This window comes from Nuphar pumila, chromosome 15, assembly GCF_984573655.1.
Source record: "Nuphar pumila chromosome 15, dmNupPumi1.hap1.1, whole genome shotgun sequence".
NCBI classification, from domain to species: domain Eukaryota; kingdom Viridiplantae; phylum Streptophyta; class Magnoliopsida; order Nymphaeales; family Nymphaeaceae; genus Nuphar; species Nuphar pumila.
This window is the reverse complement of record NC_143263.1, coordinates 26,485,927-26,506,862: the sequence shown is the minus strand read 5'-3', so window position 1 is coordinate 26,506,862 and position 20,936 is coordinate 26,485,927. Positions and strand designations below refer to the sequence as shown.

The 20,936-nt window shown below is 34.9% G+C and overlaps 1 protein-coding gene across 2 annotated transcripts in view; it reads right to left on the bottom strand.

The window, feature by feature from the left end:
- DWA1 (DWD (DDB1-binding WD40 protein) hypersensitive to ABA 1) overlaps positions 1–20,936 on the bottom strand; it is a 91,110-nt gene that overhangs the window by 67,450 nt on the left and 2,724 nt on the right. For both annotated transcript variants that reach the window (XM_089989553.1, XM_089989554.1), the window contains exons 5-7: positions 10,438–10,483; positions 10,003–10,063; positions 250–303 (exon numbers count right to left, since the gene is read on the bottom strand). In XM_089989553.1, coding sequence (XP_089845679.1) covers positions 250–303; positions 10,003–10,063; positions 10,438–10,483 — 161 coding nt within the window. The remainder of the gene's footprint in view (positions 1–249; positions 304–10,002; positions 10,064–10,437; positions 10,484–20,936) is intronic.

Below are 20,936 nucleotides of genomic sequence, written 5' to 3'. Positions count from 1 at the left end.
CTTAGGTCACTCAACCAACCTCCACATAAAAGATTAGAAGTGATGTAATATGGATTCCAATCCAATCATATTCTATCATGTTATACCAAATCCAATTCAATTTAGCAATTGAATTTAGGTTTCTATACCAAACCCAACTGGACAGATTCCAGGTGGTCAGATATCAGACTCACTTAAAGCAACAAAGAGACAAAAATTAAATGAAACAAAAAAAATCACCAAGTCGAGAGAAAAGCACAATTTTCCTACCACATCCCAACAATAGGCACATGAATCACCAGCTGCTGCAAAAACACGTCCACCCTGTCAAAGAAAACAAACATATGCAGAATTTATATAAGATAAATGTCATTATCAGGAAACTAGAATAATCATACAAATAAATTGAGATAAAGAATGCCATGGAACCTTCAAATTGTTGAATTTTTTATAATAACTTTCAAAGTGTTGATTAATATGTGAAGAAAGGAACGAAGGAATAATATAAAACCAAATAAAGACATCAAAAAATGCCAGACAATGACAATTCAGTGCTTTTAAATCTTACCTAGACTAAAAGAACCGCCAATGACTGCAAAAGCAAAAAGCTGTTCTGATTTCTAAACCAGATGTAATGACAATACTACGGACTGACCATAAAGAGCTCTATTTATAATCGCATTCTACTTTCAAAAATGTTGGCAACCTTGCCACTCAATGCCAAACATTTTATAGTTACTAACAGTTTTTGCCAGTCATGACTGAAAATTACTTCCAAGCATGTATTCTACCTCATAAGTGTGCATGATAGGTAGTGTCACGAAATAGCACTGATCCCAATGAGCTCCGAATTGGATCCCAAGGACCAAGAATACAATGTATTTGAACACTCATTCACAATAGAAATACACAGAATACAAGACTTAAAAATAAACAATTTCATTAAGAATGAAATTCAAATAATACAAAAAATATAAAAAATTACAAAGAAGCCTCACTACAACCACTCAAAATACTCGGATAATCATAAAACTACCCATCACTCTCTCACCTTAAAAGGCACACACCCACCCCTATTTATAGGGAAAAGGAAAGAAAAAAAGGAGGGGAGAACCCTTCTAGCCATTGGAGAAGATCTAACAGCTAGAAATATAACCGTTGGACCCTCTTCAACGGTTATATAAAGTCAACATTAGTTGACTTAGTCAACCCAAGCTCACTAAATAATATATAATATATATTATGTGAACAGCCATGAATATATACATATATATTATATATTATATATATGTATATTATATAAAGTATATGAAGATATTATATATATAAAAGATTATACCCATCTTAACACCTCCCTCAAACTTACATAAAATGTCTTCATGGACTTTATTAAGTTCTTTTATTTGGTGCTTCTTTAGAGAGAGTTCAATCATATGCTCCATTAAACAGAGGATCTTCAAGAAAAGGAACTTACCAGAAGATCTAACAAGAGCAATCTAACAAGAAATAATTATACTTATATGAATTATGGAGAGAGGATGGCCAAGAACACAAACATACAATATTAGAAAATATTTAATAAGTCAATTTAATATTTTCAAAATCATTTAAAGTAAGAATTAATTTTAAACAGTTATTAACTTCAAATATGATAGTCATTGAAAGACTCGTCTTAATCAAAAGTTCTTAATTCACAAGAGAACATAATAGAATACTATTGAAGAGAGATGCAAACAATAGTAACGATAAAGTCATTTTATGAAAATCATGCACACATATTTATCATAAAAGGTCACATTAATGTATATCAACATTATCAATATCATGAAGAAAAAACTCACAAAGGATTACAAATCATTTTCATACAATGAAAGATACAAGAAATGATTTCCATCATTTAATTAAGAGAAGTTAAATACAAAGATCAATTACATTTTGGAAGCAATATCAGTAATACAACTAAAAAGGTCACTTATGGATCAATTTTAAGAGATAACAATAAATAAATTTTCAAGAGTTCATGCTTAGAAACAAGTGAAACTACAAAAAAAAAGAGATCCCAATAAGGATCCACACAAATACAATAGGAGTGCTCAGACACTAGTTTGTCAAAATGTAATACAAAGTGAGAACAATCTCTGCACATAATAGCCACTTATAGGCATACACAATACAATACATAAGAGATTTCACTAATGAAATGCTTACAAAAGCATTAATAAAACTTATGCAAATTAGGCAAGACAATCAATCATAGAATAACTCATACAACTAAAGCATATACAATGCAAAATGCATGAAAATTTTCAACAACCATTTCTCATAAAAGAGCAAATGAGTTTACAAAAATTATAAAGAGATTTATAAAAACTCATACATCATAATGAATGAATTTTGCAAATCAAAACTCTAGTTTGACCATCACAAGCAATCACCTCACTAGACCTCCAATCCTAAAAAATCAAGTGTATCAGCGACTAGAACAAGAGCATAAACATAATGTCACTAAAAGGCCAAAGACATACATGAAGGTGTGTATAAACATTTCTTGTCTACATATAATGACACTCAAAAGAAGTGTATCAACGTCTAGAACAAGAACATAATCATAATGCCAACAATGGGTCAAAATCACACACGAAGGTGTGAATAAACATCTTTTGTCTACATATAATGACACTGAAAACAAGTGTATCAGTGACTAGATCAAGAGTATATTCACAATGCCAACAATGAGATAAAAAACACACACAAAAGTGTGAACAAACATCTCTTGTCTACATATAATGACACCTAGATAAGAGGCATAAAATGAGAACATACTAGAAGTAAGAAAGCTTATAATGAAAACACACAAATGTTACCAATAAAAATATCAATTTTTCGAAACACCATGGTTTAAAAAATAAATAATCATCAGATATAAACAAAATTATAAGCATTCATAATAATAACAATGGCCAAAAACAAATGAGTGATACAACACACTCACAAATCAAAAGATCTCTGATAACAAGGCCAAAAAAAATGATGTATCATATAAAATTCTGTGATAGACAAAATAAATGTCATAAAAAGGCAATAATTATTCTCAGAAATCAATTTCCAAAAAAACACTCCAAGAAAAGAAAAGTGTGAGGTGGCCTTTCGTCTTCTTCTCTTTCCTCTCAACTCTACCATCGTTTTCATCAAATTTCTTGGATTTTCACCCAGACTCTGAAAAAAGGTGCATTTTAAGATCCAATTATATTCTCAATTTAAGATTCTCATTGTTTTCTTTGAATTGTTTTTTATGCATCTGTTGCACGTTGATTTGTTTTGAATGAAAATATTGTTCCTCCTCAAGTTTGGAATTTCATGGATCCAAATCTTATCCCAAAGTAGACTCTAAGCCCCAAAAGACCAAACTTGTCTTGGATTTACCTCTTCACCAAAAGATGACAGTCAAGGCTTGAATCATAGCATCAGGAAGGATTTTGTGAAATAAAAGTAGGTATTCTATTTCTTCAAAATTTTGCATACAATGTGCATCTCATGATCAATGATGTAAGTATCGTAGTGTATCGTACAATACGTATCGTATCTATGAGGTGTTCCAATATGATACATGCCTGGATCTTAATACGGGTGTTAATCTTATAATACACCCCTGTATCTTATGATGCACCCCTATATCTTATGATGCACTCTGATATGGGGTGCATCGTAAGATATGCTATAGATGCAGTTTGCATGCACTCATTTCAATTTTTTTGTTTTGGAAAACATATAAGGCCCCTTAGGGATAGTTCATATACATCGCTAAAGAGCTTAAGAGTGATTTAGGGAGATTTTTTGCAAAAAAAAAAGGAAGAAGAAGATATAATACTCATGGTTGACGTTATCTAATTCATTTTTGTTTGAATTTTGAAAAAAATTGGTTATGTAAAATTGTAAGTATTGAAAAAACATTTTTGTAAAGACACATTATTATGAATCTTGTGAGTTGTTAGCTTAGATTTTTTATTTAATATGCATATTATTTCATAGTTTGCATTTCTCTTGTGAGATATGCATGTCATTTATAACATATTATCTTTTATTATTGAATGTTTGATACTGTGGTGTTTTATGCATGCCATTCATAGCACATAATTGTTTTGATATGTGATATTATAGATTTATCTTATGTAATTCATCATTATTTCTTGTGGTATGAATTTTTTAGATTTTCCTATTTTTTGTATTTTTATTTGTTTATTTAAAACATGATTTTTTATGATATGTATCTTATTTTCGGTCTGGCCAATACGAGTTATGATACATTTTTTACAACCTTGCTCATGATATCCCAAAAACATGATCAAGTAACCAGATAAGACCCTAATCACAAACTTACACATAAGAACTTGTTCCTAAATGTTGGCAACTTGGCATGAAGATGAGGCTGGGTTTGAAAGAAACCATATTTGGTTATTAGGCAAAAGTTTCTAAGTTAGTTTCATGGTGCACTTTATGTTGGCTTGGAGCAAGGGCTCTTATATCTATCTAATTAGAGCAAAGCAAATTAACTGTTTTTTCAGAAACATCATCAATCACTTTTTCAGCATCGAAGATGCTGTAAAAATGCCTACGAAGAGACAATATGCATACAAGCACTAATACCTAACAAGAGATGTTGAACAAGTACGCACAAAGGCGTAAAATAATATAAACATGCACAAAGGCATGAAAAAGAAAAATGTATTGAAAATGGAACAAGAGCTTTAGCTCCCAAGCAGACGGTTTACAAGGGGGAACACCCCTATTTATCCATCACAAGAGGAGCCACATAGGGGGCTCCCAAAGGAGTCATTGGGAGACCCCAATGACTCTTTTGGGGTGTCTTCCCTAGGTGGCACAAACCACAAAAAAATAATAAAAAAGAAATAAGAAAAAAAATACAATCATATTCCAAATGGAATATGCGTAAAATAGAAATTTACAGAAATACCCTTTTCGGGTATTATGAGCAAAAGATATATATATATATATATACAACAAGATTAAGGATTACATTTTAACACACACACACCCTCAAACTTACAGTGCGATAACCGCAAGTTTGCCAAGAAGAAAATTAAATATAGGCGAACAAAGAGCTTTAGTGAAGAAATTAACCAGTTGGTACTCAGACGTCACATACGAGAGATCAATGACCTTCTTCAAGTATTCTTTCCTGGCATAGTGACAATCCATCTCTATATGCTTTGTGCGTTCATGAAAAGTATGATTCTTGGCAATATATATTGCACTTTTGTTGTCGCAGCATAACTTTGTTGGCTCTTTAATATAGACTCTCATATCTTCTAGAAGATGCCGAATTCCTACAATTTTTATAGTTGTGGATGTCATGGCTCGATATTCGACTTTAGTGGAGGACAAAGAGACCTTTTGTTGCTTCTTGCACCTCCAAAAGACCAATGATTCACCTAAGAAAACACAGAAACCAGTGGTGGAGTGACGGTTATTGGGGTCACCTCCCTAATCAGAATCAGTATAGACAATTAACTTTAATTCAGAAGATGAAGACAAAAATACTTCCTTATTTACAGTTCACTTTAAGTATCTGATGATGCGAAAAATGACACTCATGGGAAATGTGAGAGCATATTGAAACTGACTCGCAATATGGATCGCATGTGACAAATCAGGCCGAGTGATGCTAAGATACATTAGTGAGCCTACCAGTTGTCTGTAAGGAGTAGGATCGGTCAGAGGAATCCCATCATCGATCTGCATTTTTTAGCCCACTATTTCAGGAGTTTCGCAGATTTTGTCATTTAAGATTCCTGACATGTCAATAATCTCACAAGCAAGTTTAGTTTGAGATAGAAAATAACCACGTTGGGACTAAGCAACCTCAATTCCCAAGAAATATGTCAAAAAACCTAAGTTTGACATTTCAAATTTCGAAGCCAAGATAGATTTGATATCCTTGACCTCTTTGACATCATCACCTGTTATTAACATATCATCAACATATAATAATAATATCACAATACCTGCATCGGATTTTTTTGATAAATAATGCAGTATATGTATAACAAGAAGAGAATCCATTCTCTAACATAACATTGTTAAATTTGTCATAAGACGGAGAACTTTATCTTTATAAACTTTCATATCTGGTGGGGCATCCATATAAACTTCTTCATTAAGATTACCATTTAAAAAAGCATTTTTAACATCCATTTGAAAAATGTTTCATTTTTTAATAGATGCAATAGTGATGAGACATCTGACTGTAACCATTCGTGCTATGAGTGCAAATGTCTCTTCATAGTCAATTCCATATTTTTTACCATACCCTTTCGCGACTAAGAGAGCTTTATACCTCTTTAGAGATCCATCACTCTTAGTATTAACTTTAAACACCCAACGACAACCTATAGTTTTCTTTCTAAAAGGTAGAGTTTGAAATTTTCATATGCTAGCTTTCCTAAGAGCTTTGAGTTCATTTTTCATAGTTTTTTGCCAATCTACACATTTTTTGGCTTCCTCAAAATTTCTTGGTTCAAAATAAGAATGAATGGCACTAAGACAAGCTCTATACTTAGATGACAATGAGTCAAAAGAGAGAAACCTTGTTGGAGGCTTCCTATTTCTTTCAAATCGTCTGGAATCATGTGTAGGAATAGAATCACTATATTACTCAATTGCACTTCTGAAAGTATTTTTATCTCTACGAGAATAGGTTATTGGGTCATTTGATGTTATATCTTCTTGAGTATTGGGTGAGTTGAAGTCATTAATGTCTACTTCATTATCACTATCATGGTTTGATGATATTTCATCATCACTAGACATATCATCATTACTAGATAATAGGTCAAATAAGAAAGAATAGTCAACATTTTTATGATGAGAATCATTTTTTTCAAAGCCACTCATTTTTAAAAAATGTCACATTTCTTGAAACATATAACTTATCATTTTTAAAATCATAACAGCAAAATCCTTTTTTGAGTCTCAAAATATCCAAGAAAGACGTAGGGAATAGCTTTAGGTGAAAGTTTGTCATTCTTATCTGTTAGAACAAAGCATTTGCAACCAAAAATTCGCAATTTGTTATAATCAGGTTCCTTTTATATAATGTTTCAAAAGGAGAGATTTTACCCAAATTTCTAGATGGTAAACGATTGATAAGGTAGACAGATGCAAGAGCCGCTTTAGCTTAATTTTTTTTTGAAATATTTTGAGATATGAGAAGAGTTCGAGTGGTTTCAATGATATGCCTATGTTTTCTTTCGACCAACCCATTTTTGTTGAGGGGTTTTAGGGCATGACCTTTGATAAACAATACCACTATCTTGAAGCTATTTTTTGAATTCATTTGAGAGATACTCTCATCCGGAATCGGTTCTAAATATCTTTAAGTTGCTATTAAATTGATTTTTAATCATCACATGATATGATTTAAAGCATGAAAAAACTTCATTTTTATATCTAAGAAAATATATCCAAGAGTACCTAGAAAAAACATCTACAAAAATCACATAATAGGCAAACCCTCTTTTTGAAACAACAAGTGTCGGTCCCCAAACATCCGAATGAACAATTTCGAAAGATTTAGAAGTAAACATGGATCTTTATTAAAAAGGCATACTTATTATTTTTTCAAGAATACAGTCATTACAAGAGAATGTATCTTTACAAAGATTTTTAGCAAAATGCAAATAAAATAACTAGGTAATATTGGGATGACCAAGTCTTTTGTGCCAAACAATTATATCCTTATGTTGGACAACATTACAAAAAGATTTTTTAAGAACTTAAAGAGAGTCCATATAATATAAGTCTCCCTTCCTAGAGCCTTCCCCAATCAATTTCTCGGACTGACGATCCTGTAATAAACATTTATCAAAAGAAAATTTAATATCACATCCATGGTCCGAGAGTTAAGAAACGGAGAGAAGGTTCAAGTTTAATTTTGGTATAAATCTAATTTTAGGAATGAAAAAGTTTTGAGTTTCAAAATTCCCAACACCTTTAATTTCAAGAGAAGTCTCATCCGTAGTAGAAACAGAGGAAATATTTTTTGAATATTCGGAAAGAGAATACATGTTTGGGGACATATGAAAAGACACACTTGAATCCAAAAGCGAAGAAGTTTTACTTGGAGGAGAGAAAGTAGACACAGCGGCTCCCGAGATGGCTCGCTTGATGAGAGGTTGAAGTGTCTCCACAATTTGGTTTAGTGAAAGAGATTCACTTGAAGAAGTCTCCTCCTTTTGCGATTAAGAGGTGATGGTCTTGGCTAACAACTTCTTTCACTTGGGACAAATGGGTTTGATATGCCCCGGTTCTTTACAAAAATGGCAAACAATTTTGCTATAATCTTTTTTTCACCTTGTCCACTATTTCCTCCTTGATTTTGATTTTAAAAATGAGGGGGACGATAAACTCTTAAATTGTTTTCGGGCCTAGACACCGCATTGACCCCATCATTCTCTTCGAAATTGGATGGAACCACAAGCACATTTGACCCTTGCTTACTTATACCCATACGGGTTTCTTCCCCACTTAATTTGGTGAGAACATCCTCAAGAGTAGGGGGAGTGAAAGATGACAAAAGAGAAGACCTTATTTGTTCAAATTTGGGCCTTAGCCCATTCAAAAAATTGAAGAATTGATCTTCTTCTAATTATTTGTGGCGAAGTTCAATCGCCTCTTCACTCCATTTTGGTTCGAGCATAGCAAGCTCGTTCCAAATGGAAAAAAGTTCGGCAAAATATTCCCTAATGATCATTTCGCCTTGAAGAAGAGTTAGAGCCTTCTTTTGAAGGTAATATTTATGGAACAAGTCCCTTGAGGTATACATTTTCTCAAGATACTCCCATGCTTGAGAAACCTTTTTGAATAGGATAATATTCGCGTTGATTTTTATCTCAACGGAAGCAAAAATCCAAGCTAATATTTTGAAATTCTTCATTTCTCATTCATCATGTTTTTTCGAATATTCCTCAAGGGCTTTGGTTCTTTTCTCTCCTTCAAGGATCTTAATTTCACCTTTCTCAATCAAGGTGATTTTTTGTTCTGGTTCCGAGATTGTGCCTTACACATAACCCCAAAGACATTTTCCTTTTATGTGAGCCTCCATGTTTCCGGCCCAAACGTGATATTTGAGCCATTGAGTTTAAATCGAAGAAATGAGACTCTTTTTCACCCATTAGAGAGGAAAGATGGAAGAGGAAATACGTACCACAATAAGACTTTTAAGTCTTGTCGTAATGCCCTTCTAAAATATTGAAGGAAGAGAAGCCCTCACTCCAATCTCCAAGAAGCTAAAGGCACATTTTTCGAGGCACCCAAAAAATGAAAAATCACACAATCTTCAATCTTTAACCAAGCTCTAATACCATGTAAAAATGTATACGAAGAGACAATACGCATACAAGCACTAATACCTCACAAGAGATGTGCACAAAGGCATTCAAATAACACTTGAACAAGTACGCACAAAGGCGTAAAATAATATAAACATGCACAAAGGCATGAAAAAGAAAAATATATTGAAAATGGAACAAGAATTTGAGCTCCCAAGCAGACGGTTTACAAGGGGGAACACCCCTATTTATCCATCACAAGAGGAGCCACATAGGGGGCTCCCAAAGGAGTAGTTGGGAGCCCCCAACGACTCTTTTGGGGAGTCTTCCCTAAGTGGCACAAACCACAAAAAGAAAATAAATAAGAAATAAGAAAAGAAAAGAAAAGAAAAAAATAAAAGAAAAAAAAATACAATCATATTCCAAATGGAATATGTGTAAAATAGGAAATTACAGAAATACCCTTTTCGGGTATTATGAGCAATATATATATATATATATATATATATATATATATATATATATATATATATATATATATATATATATTTACATACAACGAGATTAAGGATTACATTTTAACATATGCTTACTCATAACCACAAATACCTAAAAGCTACAAGCAAACCAAGTTTAGCATGCCATTGAAAATAAAGGGGTAGGCAGATCCACTCACTTGTATATCAGTGGCAATGGAATTGATTTCTGGAATTGGTGAGAGTGCATCCCAAGGCCCTCTAAAATCATCAATGCAAACGCCATAAATATAGAATTTACACCACAATATATAAACAAGAGAATCTAATTTAGAAAATTCCATTATATTGTCATTAAAAGACACATGATATTAATGATTCAAAGAAAAACTTCAATTTTTTAATACTTGTAACTGTGGTTCATTATGATCTGTAAAGTATATGTGCTTCTTCTCATATATATGACAAAACAATCACTGTTATACTGTGTGTTGAAATAAAAAGAAGACAACAATTGAAATGCCTCTTTACAACCTTTGTCATACCAAAAAATATCAAAAACCAAAAGTCTCAAAAATGGTGTAGCTCTTGAAAAATAAAATATATACGACAAACTTAAACCTCTACGAACTCACTTGTGTTGAGGGCTCACCAAATCAAATGAAGGCCCCAAATGCTGCTCTGCAGCAAAGAAGACTAAATATTAATAGCAAATCCAAGGTATAGACTACCATAGTCTGATATAAGTAACCACATAATTAACCATAGCCAACAAATATTAGACCCCAGTATTCCATTAAAATAAGCTGGTCACAGAAAAATGTGTTGCACATATCATTATAGAACGTAAAAAGCATTTATAAGTAACTAAAAAGCAAGCTCCTTTCACCTAGAATTAGGTAACAAAAACAAAACAAAACACAAAAAAACTCAAATTGGGAATTCTATATAGAATACATTTCACTTCTTAATAACAATATCCAAAATGATATGTATTTAAATGGGTTAAGGAACAAAATTGAGCATCATGATAAGGAAGCTAGTTATGATGGCCCTGAACTGTTCCCCATTAGTTTCTGAAAGCCTTTCAAGCAGTAAATAATGTATCAATGAATAATTGATTTTTATATAAGAGAAATTATGCATGGAGCCACCTAGTGGAAGTGCAAACTACTAATGACATGAGGAGGGGTTGTCAGGTCTTGATTGTTTGTGTGTCTATCCATGCCTACTTTGGGAAATGGTTTAGACCTAAGAGCTTTCACCAACCATTGAGACTATGGTCTGTTCACAGTCCTAACAGGCATGGAAAATTGAACTTTATCACCAGCATGTGTTTTTACATGACTAAGATCCCAATTCAAGTTGCTAGTTTATATAGAGATCAGGGTTCATGGACTCATTGCATAATTACCTTAAGTAGCCAGCTTACGCCTTATGAAAGCACATTTTACTCAACATGAGCATTGGGTTTATTTAAATTCAATGTGTCCCCATAGAAATCAGGTAAACATGAATAAGAAATTACACTTTATGGTACATTTATAATTTGGAATTCCCAGTAGTTATTATTTAAAGAGAATAAATATTATAAATATTTATGATTAAAATATTTTTTTAGGAAAATAAATGTTACTTGAGGTCCTGCCTTCTCTTCAGATGAGTGGCCTAATAACCTTCTCCACTCTTTGGATACTTCTTCCTATTCAATCATAAATATCTAGACCAACTGTGGTTGAATACTTAAAAAGTTATGATCACCTAAATTTGTATTATTACACTGTTTGAGAACTTTAAAGAGTGTTTTCGATAAAAGTTCATTCTAAATTCTTCAGTTCTCAAAAAGTTGGTGAATTTCTTAGAGATGGCCCACGAGACTCAGTGACCAAGGTCTTTGGACCTTTGCTACCCATGACTAAAAAGTAACAAACTTGCAACAACGCATTTGTGATGGGTAACTTAGATTTGCTTTTGATTCTTGCTCCTTACAAAGGTAATGCAACCACCCTTACAAAGATGGCATAATGCATGTTACACATACAAATGCAGCAAATCATAAACTTTCTAAAGGTTTGATTATAATAAATAATGTTTTTCTTGTCCCTGATTTCCATACAAATTTGATATCAACGTCCCAAATGTCTAGAGAAAATAGTGCATCCTTCTTATCTTGAAGGATGAGAACAGCGGCCACGGACGCTGAAGGTTTGTGACATGGAGAACTGTACGCCTTAGAAGGAGAGTCAAAGAAGCTTCAAATATAGCATCAAGAGTTAATAATGATCTCCTCCACCAACGCTTGGCAGAACTCGTGAGGTATATAATCAAGGGTTAATAATGATCTGATGTCTAGCACAATCGTTTAGGTCATTGTAGTCAAGAATCACTCTCGTCCTATGCAATAAGAGATTGATTTCCAAATTGAAAAATATATTCAGTAAACATCTGTGTCGTAACTCCACCTGTGTTCTATCCAATGCCATGTTCTCGGTGAGGTTCAAAGCATTCATATCCTTTCCTATCACCTCCATCCATGTCTTCCTAGGCCTACCCCAACCTCTTTTAACTAATATATTTTCCCATTTCTCTATCCTTCTAATTGGAGCATCATTAGGCCTTCGCCGAATATGTCCAAACCACCGTAAACGATTCTCTCTCATCTTATTTTCAATGGGTGCAACGCCTACCTTCTTACGTATCTCCTCGTTCCAAATCTTATCTTTTATTGTATTTCCACACATCCATCTCAGCAAACGCATCTCAGCTACACTCATTTTTTGAATATGATGACTCTTGGCAGCCCAACATTCTGTACCATATAGTAAAGCGGGCCTAATAGTCGTCCTATAAAACTTTTCCTTCAACCGCAATGGCATTCTACGATCGCACAACACTCCAGTTGCACTTTTCCATTTCATCCACCCAACCTTTATCCTATGATTTACATCTCTATCAATTTCTCCATACTTTTGAATGATAGATCTCAAATATTTGAAACAATCATCCACCGGTATTTCTTGCTCACCAAGCTTCACTACACTCCCATCACTACTTCGTTGCTTACTAAACCGACATTCCATGTATTCTGTCTTACTCTTACTCAACTTAAAACCTCTTGCTTCCAATGTCTGTCTCCATAATTCTAACTTAGCATTAACCCCAGCTCTAGACTCATCAATCAAAACAATATCATCAGTAAACAACATACACCACGACACATTTTCTTGAATTGATCTCGTAAGCTCATCCATCACTATAGCAAATAGGAAATGGCTTAAAGCAGATCCTTGATGTAACCCAACCGTTATAGGAAAATTGGTTGTCACCCCTCCACAAGTGCGGACATTGGTTACTACTCCTTCATACATATCTTTAATTATATTAATGTACTTAAGAGAAACACCTTTCTTCATCATTGTTCACCAGAGAACGTCCCTAGGTACTCTATCGTATGCCTTCTCCAAATCAATAAAAACCATATGCAAATCTTTGTTCTTCTCTCTATTTCTCTCAATAAGTTGTCTAAGAAGATGTATAACTTCCATAGTTGATCTTCCAGGCATAAAACCAAATTGATTTTCCGATATCATGACAACCTTCCTCAACCTAGACTCAATCACCCTCTCCCAAAGTTTCATAGTATGACTCATGAGTTTTATACCACGATAGTTTGTGCAATCTTGTATATCACCCTTATTCTTATATAGAGGCACCAAAGTACTCTTCCTCCACTCATTAGGCATCTTATTTATCCGCCAAATCTTGTTAAAAAGATTTGTCAACCATTCTAAATCTTTTCTCTCTCAAGCATTTCCAAGCCTCGATAGGTATACCATCTGGGCCAACTGCCCTTCTTGATTTCATTTTCTTCAAAGCCTCTGCAATTCCTTTCCTTTGAATCTTGCGCATAAAGTCACGATTCATTTCATGAAAAGAAATGGAGAAGTCTCCAAGATCCTGAGCATGACTTTCATTAAATAGCTTATCAAAATAATCTTTTCATTCTTAAATTCAAACATAAAGTTTTTTCATGTTTTAAAACTTTTCATTCAATAATCAAGAATCAATTCAACAGCAACATAAAGATATTTAGAAGTGATTCTGGAGGAGAATATCTCTTCAATCAATTTAAAGTATACCTTGAGGATCACAGAATTGTTCACCAAAGGTCTTGTCCCAAAACTCCTCAACAGAATGGGTTGGCCGAAAGAAAACATAGGCACATCATTGAGACCACTAGGACCCTTCTTATTTCCCAAAATATTCCTAAAAATTTTTGGGCAGAAGCAGTTATTGCCTTTGTTTAAATCGCTTACCATCTAGGATATTAGGAAAAATATCCCCTTTTGAGATATTATATAAGCTTGAACATGATTATAATAGGTTACGAGTTTTTGGGTGTAAGTGTTTTATACTTACGGATAAGAATGACAAGCTTTCTCCCAAGGCTATCGATTGCGCCTTTCTTGGATATTCCGAAACTCAAAAGGGGTTTCATTGTTATGATCTTCGAGATGATAAGTTATATGTTTCTAGAAATGTAACTTTTTTAGAAAATGAAAGTGGTTTTGAAAAAATTGTTTCTCTACAAGAAAATTTTGATTATTCCTTCCTATTTGACTTATTGTCTAGTAATGATGATATATCTAGTGATGATGATGTATCATCAAATCATGATGAAGAAAATGATGGTGATGTGGGTGAACATAACTCACATAATGAACAAGAAAGTAGAATTTCAAGTGATCCAATAACCTACTCTCGTAGAAACCAAAACACATTTAGAAGTGCTATTGACCAATATAGTGAACTTGTTCCTACTCTAGATCACCGAAGATTTGAAAGGAATAGGAGACCTCCAACTCGCTTTGTCTCTTTTGATTCCTTCTCACCCCGATATAGGGCTTGTCTTAGTGCCATTCATTCTTATTTTGAACCAAAGAATTTTGAAGAAGCTAAAAAATGTATAGAATGGCAGGAAGCCATGCAAAATGAGCTTAATGCTCTTAAAAAGGCTGAAACTTGGGATTTCCAAACTCTACCTATAGGAAAGAAAACTATAGGTTGTCGATGGGTTTTTAAGGTTAAAACCATGTGTGACGGATCTTTAGAAAGGTATAAGGCTCGCCTAGTCGCAAAAGGGTATGGACAAGAATATGAAATTGATTATGAAGAAACTTTTGCTCCTGTAGCCCGAATGGTTACAGTTAGATGTCTTATTACTATTGCATCTATTAAAAATTAGAACATTTTTCAAATGGATGTGAAAAATGTTTTTTTAAATGATGATCTTAACGAAGAAGTATATATGGAAGCCCCACCAGGCATGAAGATTCCTAAAGATAAAGTTTTTCGTCTTCGAAAGGCCCTCTATGGTTTGAAACAGGCCCCCAAAGCCTGGTATGACAGGTTTAGTAGTGTTATGCTGGAAAATGGTTTTTCCTCATGTTATACTGACACTGCTTTATTTACTAGAAAATCTAATGCAGGGATTGTGATACTTTTGCTCTATGTTGATGACATGCTAATCACAGGTGAAGGGTATTAAGTTCGTCTTGACTTCAAAATTTGAGATGTCGGACTTGGGTTTTCTGACATATTTTCTTGGAATTGAGGTTGCTTATTCGCAACGTGGTTATTTCCTATCTCAGTCTAAACTTGCTTGTGAGATTATTGACAGATCAAGAATTTCTGATGACAAAGTATGCGAAACTCCTGAAGTTGTGGGATCAAAAATGAAGATTGACGACGGTGTTCATCTAACCGATCCTACTCCTTACAGGCAGTTGGTAGGTTCTTTAATGTACCTTAGCATTACTCGACCCGATTTGTCACATGTTATACACATTGTCAGTCAGTTTCAGCATGCTCCTACAACCGTTCATATGGGTGTTGTCCTTCGGATCATCAAATATTTGAAAGAGACAATAAATAAGGGAGTATTTATATCTTATTCTTCTGAATTAAAATTATTTGCTTATACTGACTCAGATTGGGGAGGTGACCCTAGTAACTGTCACTCCACCACTGGTTTTTGTGTTTTCTTAGGTGAGTCCTTGATCTCATGGCGATGTAAAAAGCAATAGAAGGTCTCTCTGTCATCCACTGAAGCCAAATATAGAGCCATGGCATCTACCACCATGGAAATTGTATGGATTCGACGCCTTTTGGAAGATATGGGAGTGTTTATCAGAGAACCAACAAAGATGCGTTGTGACAACAAAAGTGTAATTTATATTGCCAAGAATCACACCTTTCACGAGCGAACAAAGCATATAGAGATGGACTGCCATTATGTCATAGAAGAATACTTGAAGAAGGTTATTGATCTACCATACGTGACGTCTGAATATCAACTTGTAGACTTCTTCACAAAAGCTCTATGTTCGCCCAGATTTCATTTTCTTCTTGGCAAACTTGCGGTTATCGCACCGTAAGTTTGAGGGGGGGTGTTAAAATGTACCTCCCAAAAATCTTTGTTGTAAGTATAAATATATATACTTATATACATAGAGATACATATATATATATATATATTATATGTATATGTATCTCTCTATATATAAATATATATATTTATATATTTTACTTTATTTTACCCGAAAAGGGTATTCTTGTAATTTCCTTTCTTGCGCATATTCCATTTGGAATATGTTATAATTTTTCATCTTTATTTTTCTGTATTTCTTTTTTATTTTTTATTTTTTTTGCTTTTTCATAAAAGGTGCATTGGGGGTCCCCCAATAGAGTCGTTGGGGGCTCCCCAACGACTCCGTTGGGGGCTCCCCTTTGCACCTTCTCCTTCTTGTATAAATAGGGGTGTTCCCCCTTTGTTTTTCCTAAGCTTGAGAGTCTCAAGCATTTGCATCTTTTATGAAATACATGAATTATTGCATGTTTGCTATTATTACGCTTTTTGCGTATTTTGTTCAAGTGTTGTGAGAGTGTCTTCGTACACTTCTTTTATAAAATATTTATGCTTGTATGCGTATTGTCTATTCATAGACATTTTCACAATAACTTTATTGCAAGACGTTACAGATTTGGTGTGTCTGATCCATATGTTGTCCACCAATTAAGGGAATCTTCCTTGTCCGTTGCCACAAGTGCTGCTAAAGAATCAAATCTCTCAGTAGAAAACTTGTCAAACTCACTATTTACAACCTTAAACATGTGAGGATCATTAAAAAGTCTTCCCAAACATATCATTTTATTTCTTGATATCTCAGGATCTTCATTTGGAGAAGTACGACCAACACCTGTTGTCAACCATTTTTTTGCATAGTATTTTGGATTGAGAGAGTGTGTCATGCAATGCAAAGGTGTATTGCATTTATCTCATCTTCTCACTAAAACTGAATGTACATGATTATAAAATTCTGAATCATCAAGTGCAATATCTTTATTCTCATGTTTAAAAATGATACTTTGAACTTTTTTATTCATATTGTCCCACATTTCATAAATTCTATGAAGCATGGGTACATCTCTGTCAATTTCTCTCAACATTTCCCAAATAGGCTCTGTAAATTCAACAAAATATGAAATTTTATCCCACCAAAAATCATCACAGATACATTTTTTGATAGCTTGAGCCTTGACATCATTTTCAGTATGATAAAAATCTCAATCTTGATCAACAACCATCATCATCAATGCATTCTTGAGTTGTTTAATTCTTTTCATCATAACAATGAGAGAAGCAAAACGAGTTTCAGCAACTTTTAGTAACTTGAGAACAGAATGTCTATTAAATATAGAAAGGCCATGATGATGGTTTACAACAAAATTTCTAATATTTCGAACATCATGCTCTATTTCTTCAATCCATAAACACATTTCACGTGCATGTGCATCATCTTTTGATGGATTGCATATACTCTTAAGTACCAAATTTAAACTGTGTGCTGCACAAGGAGTCCAAAAAATATGTGAATATGTATCTTCACTTGCCAAATTCATTTTTGCACGACTGCAAACTGGAACATTGTCAGTAATGATTTGCACCACACTTTCTTCACCCACTTCTTTTATCACTTCGACAAATAATCTCTTTAAATATTCAACATCTTTATACTCTCCAGATGCATCAACAGTCTTCAAAAAGATTGGCCCATTAAGTGAGTAAGCAATGAAGTTTATCAGTGGTCGCCTTTGTATATCAGTCCACCCATCAAAAACAATCGACACTCCATGTCGTTTCCATGCAAACTTTTTGGTCTCTAACAAGTCTTCAATTCTATTTTTTTCCTCTGCAAGAATGACTGTTCTTAGTTTTTCTTAACTAGGAGGCACATAACCACTCAAATTACAATTAGCCAAAGATGTAATCATATCTTTCCAGTATGGACTTTTAGCTACATTAAAAGGAATTGAGCTTGAATAAAAGAATTGACCAATCTTTTTATCAATTTCTGTTTTTGCCATGTTTTTAAATGACGCTTGTATTGTTTTATTGCTTTCCATCTTTCTTTTCTTTAAAAGCTCTTTTTGCACATCACTAGCAATAGGAAAAGACAGATTAATCGAATCACTTCTCATTTCTGCAATTTTCTTCTTTTCAGTTTCCTCTTGTTCTTTCTTTAATTGCTTTAACATGTCTTTGTCAACCCCAGAACATGCCCTAATTCCTTGACCACGAATATGCAAAAGATGTGCTTTCACACGCGTATAAGAACCCGTGAAAACAGTCTTACATAGATTACAATGAAACTGCATATTCCCACCACCACCACCACCACTAGCTTTTATCCCTTTTGTCACAAGCCTCCAAAGTGATTGAGAATCTTCTAATTCAGGGTTAGAACTTGAACCAAATGTATTGACACTACCGCTAGAACTCGCCATTATATCTGAAAAGTGAAAACTGAAAAGAAAATAACTAAATAAAATAAAGTTAATAAACACTTCAAAATAATAGTAATAGGAGCTCAAGGTTCGTTCCTCTTGTGCAAATCAAGTTCAAATCGGGCCCTCCTCTGCGAGGGGATGATGCAGAGAGGGGGTTTGTTCCCTCTCTGCAAACCAGGTTCGAGACAGGGAGATTACCCCTTGTCTGACACAAAAAGGAGGGGCAGGGCAAGCCCCTGCTTAACCTTATCAATGGCAAGGGCTTCGCCCTTGCCAAAAAGCCAAAGGCAGCAGGGAAGGGGTTGAGCCCCTCTTCTGCGAGCAGAGGGTGCAGGGAGGGGGGGGCTGCCGAAAAATAAGAACGAGGCAGGGGCGGAGCCCCCTGCCTCGTTTCTGGCAGGGGTAAGAAGGAGTGGGGAAACCCCACTCCTCCTTCTTACCCCTGCCGGACAAAAGGGAAACGAGGAGGGGCCGAGCCCCTCCTCTGTGAATTGGAGGCACAAGGAGGAGTTGAGCCCCTCTTCTGCGAGCAGAGGGTGCAGGGAGGGGTGGGGGGGGGGGCTGCCGGAAAATAAGAACGAGCCTTGTTCTTTATTTCCGGCAAGGGGCGGAGGCAAGGGGCTCTGCCACCTGCCGGAAAATAAGGAGGAAGGGGGAGCCCCCGCCGGACAAAGAGGAGAGAGTGGGAATGGGGGGCATACCTGTTGATGGAGGAAAGGGGGAGACGGTGGCTGGCGTCGCCTGCGGCTACCGTCGTCGGAGTCTGGATTGCTGGCGTGAGGAAGCTGCAGGGGATGGGGGGAGGCAAAATCGACAGGGTAAGCCCCTCCCCCTATCGTAAACCCCTTTTAGGGTTTGAGATAAGTTTTGATCTGGGTCGGTCCAGATCCGGACCCGACCCAGATCCAAAACATATTTCGAAATTGATATTTTTGGACTCGATCAACGTTGATCGAGTTGAAAACGAGGACAGACTCGACCTCGATTCGTTGACCGAGTCTGACTCGTCGTTGACCAAGTCTGGGCCGTGTCCTAAACTGCACCCATGTCCGCACCCGTGTCGGGGCGTGTCAACACGGGTGTGGCGCCTCCCTAGCCGAGTCCGTGTGACTTAGCTTCAAAGTGATGATGGAGAGTATTATTCACTTGTACTTCAAAACTATTTGAGAAGATATAGAATAAATCAATAAAGCAATAAATATCATGCCCTAGTATTCCATAGCAAAATGGGATAGCCAAAAAAGCATAGACATGTAACTGAAGTGGGTTTGGCACTTACACAAGTGGTGTTCCAAAATATTTGTGGACAGAAGCTTTCCATACTGCAACATATATCATAAATCAACTAGCAAAAATGTCATCAACAGGAAAACACCTTACAAATTTCTCATAAACTTCAAGTCTAAAAAGTTTTGGATGTTGTTGCTATGTCCACATTGATAGAAGTTAGAGAAAGAAATTGGACACAAAGTCCATGCGGATTGTTGGTTATCCCGACATGTACAAAGAATATAGATGTTAGTCTACAATATTAAGGAGAATATTGGCGTCCAAGCATGCAACCATTGAGGAATATCAATTCTTTACTGCACCAAATGTATTTAATGGAAGTAAAAATAATAATGAGATAGAACATATCTCAGATCGTGAGCGACGTGAAGAAAAATTATTTATTAGTGAATTATCAAATCATGGAAATAATGTAACAGTTGATAACAACATGAATTTTGATATTGGCAATGTACCGAGCAATTCAGGAGAAGAATTTGAGCAATTTTACAAGGAAGACTTACTAGGTCAACTGGACCAAGACACTGGTATGAATGCGGAAAATGAATCTACCAAATCGGGAGATAAACTACTGAAATTGTTAATAGAATATCCAAACAAGCTGAGATACAAAATGATAATGCCCAAAAGAAATATCGATCAAGTAGCATTATTGTCAATTCCACACAAAATGCAAATTAGTCAAATAATGCTTTTGTTAATTTAAGAAGGCCTACCAATGAAAAACACTCAATACGCAGGTAGCTGTCCTGTGAAGGATTTACTCGTGAATATAAAATAAGTGAAGTTTTGAAAGGATGAGAACCAATTATATACTTTGGAGCTGCAAAGGATGATAAATGGCCGCCATGTGAAAAGAGACACAAGGAAATGCATATTAACAAAACTTGAGAAATTGTGAGGAGACTCATAAACAAGAATATAATAGGATGTAAATAGGTTTACGTAATAAAACACAAATCTGAGGAGAGCATTAGAAGATATATAAGGCAGG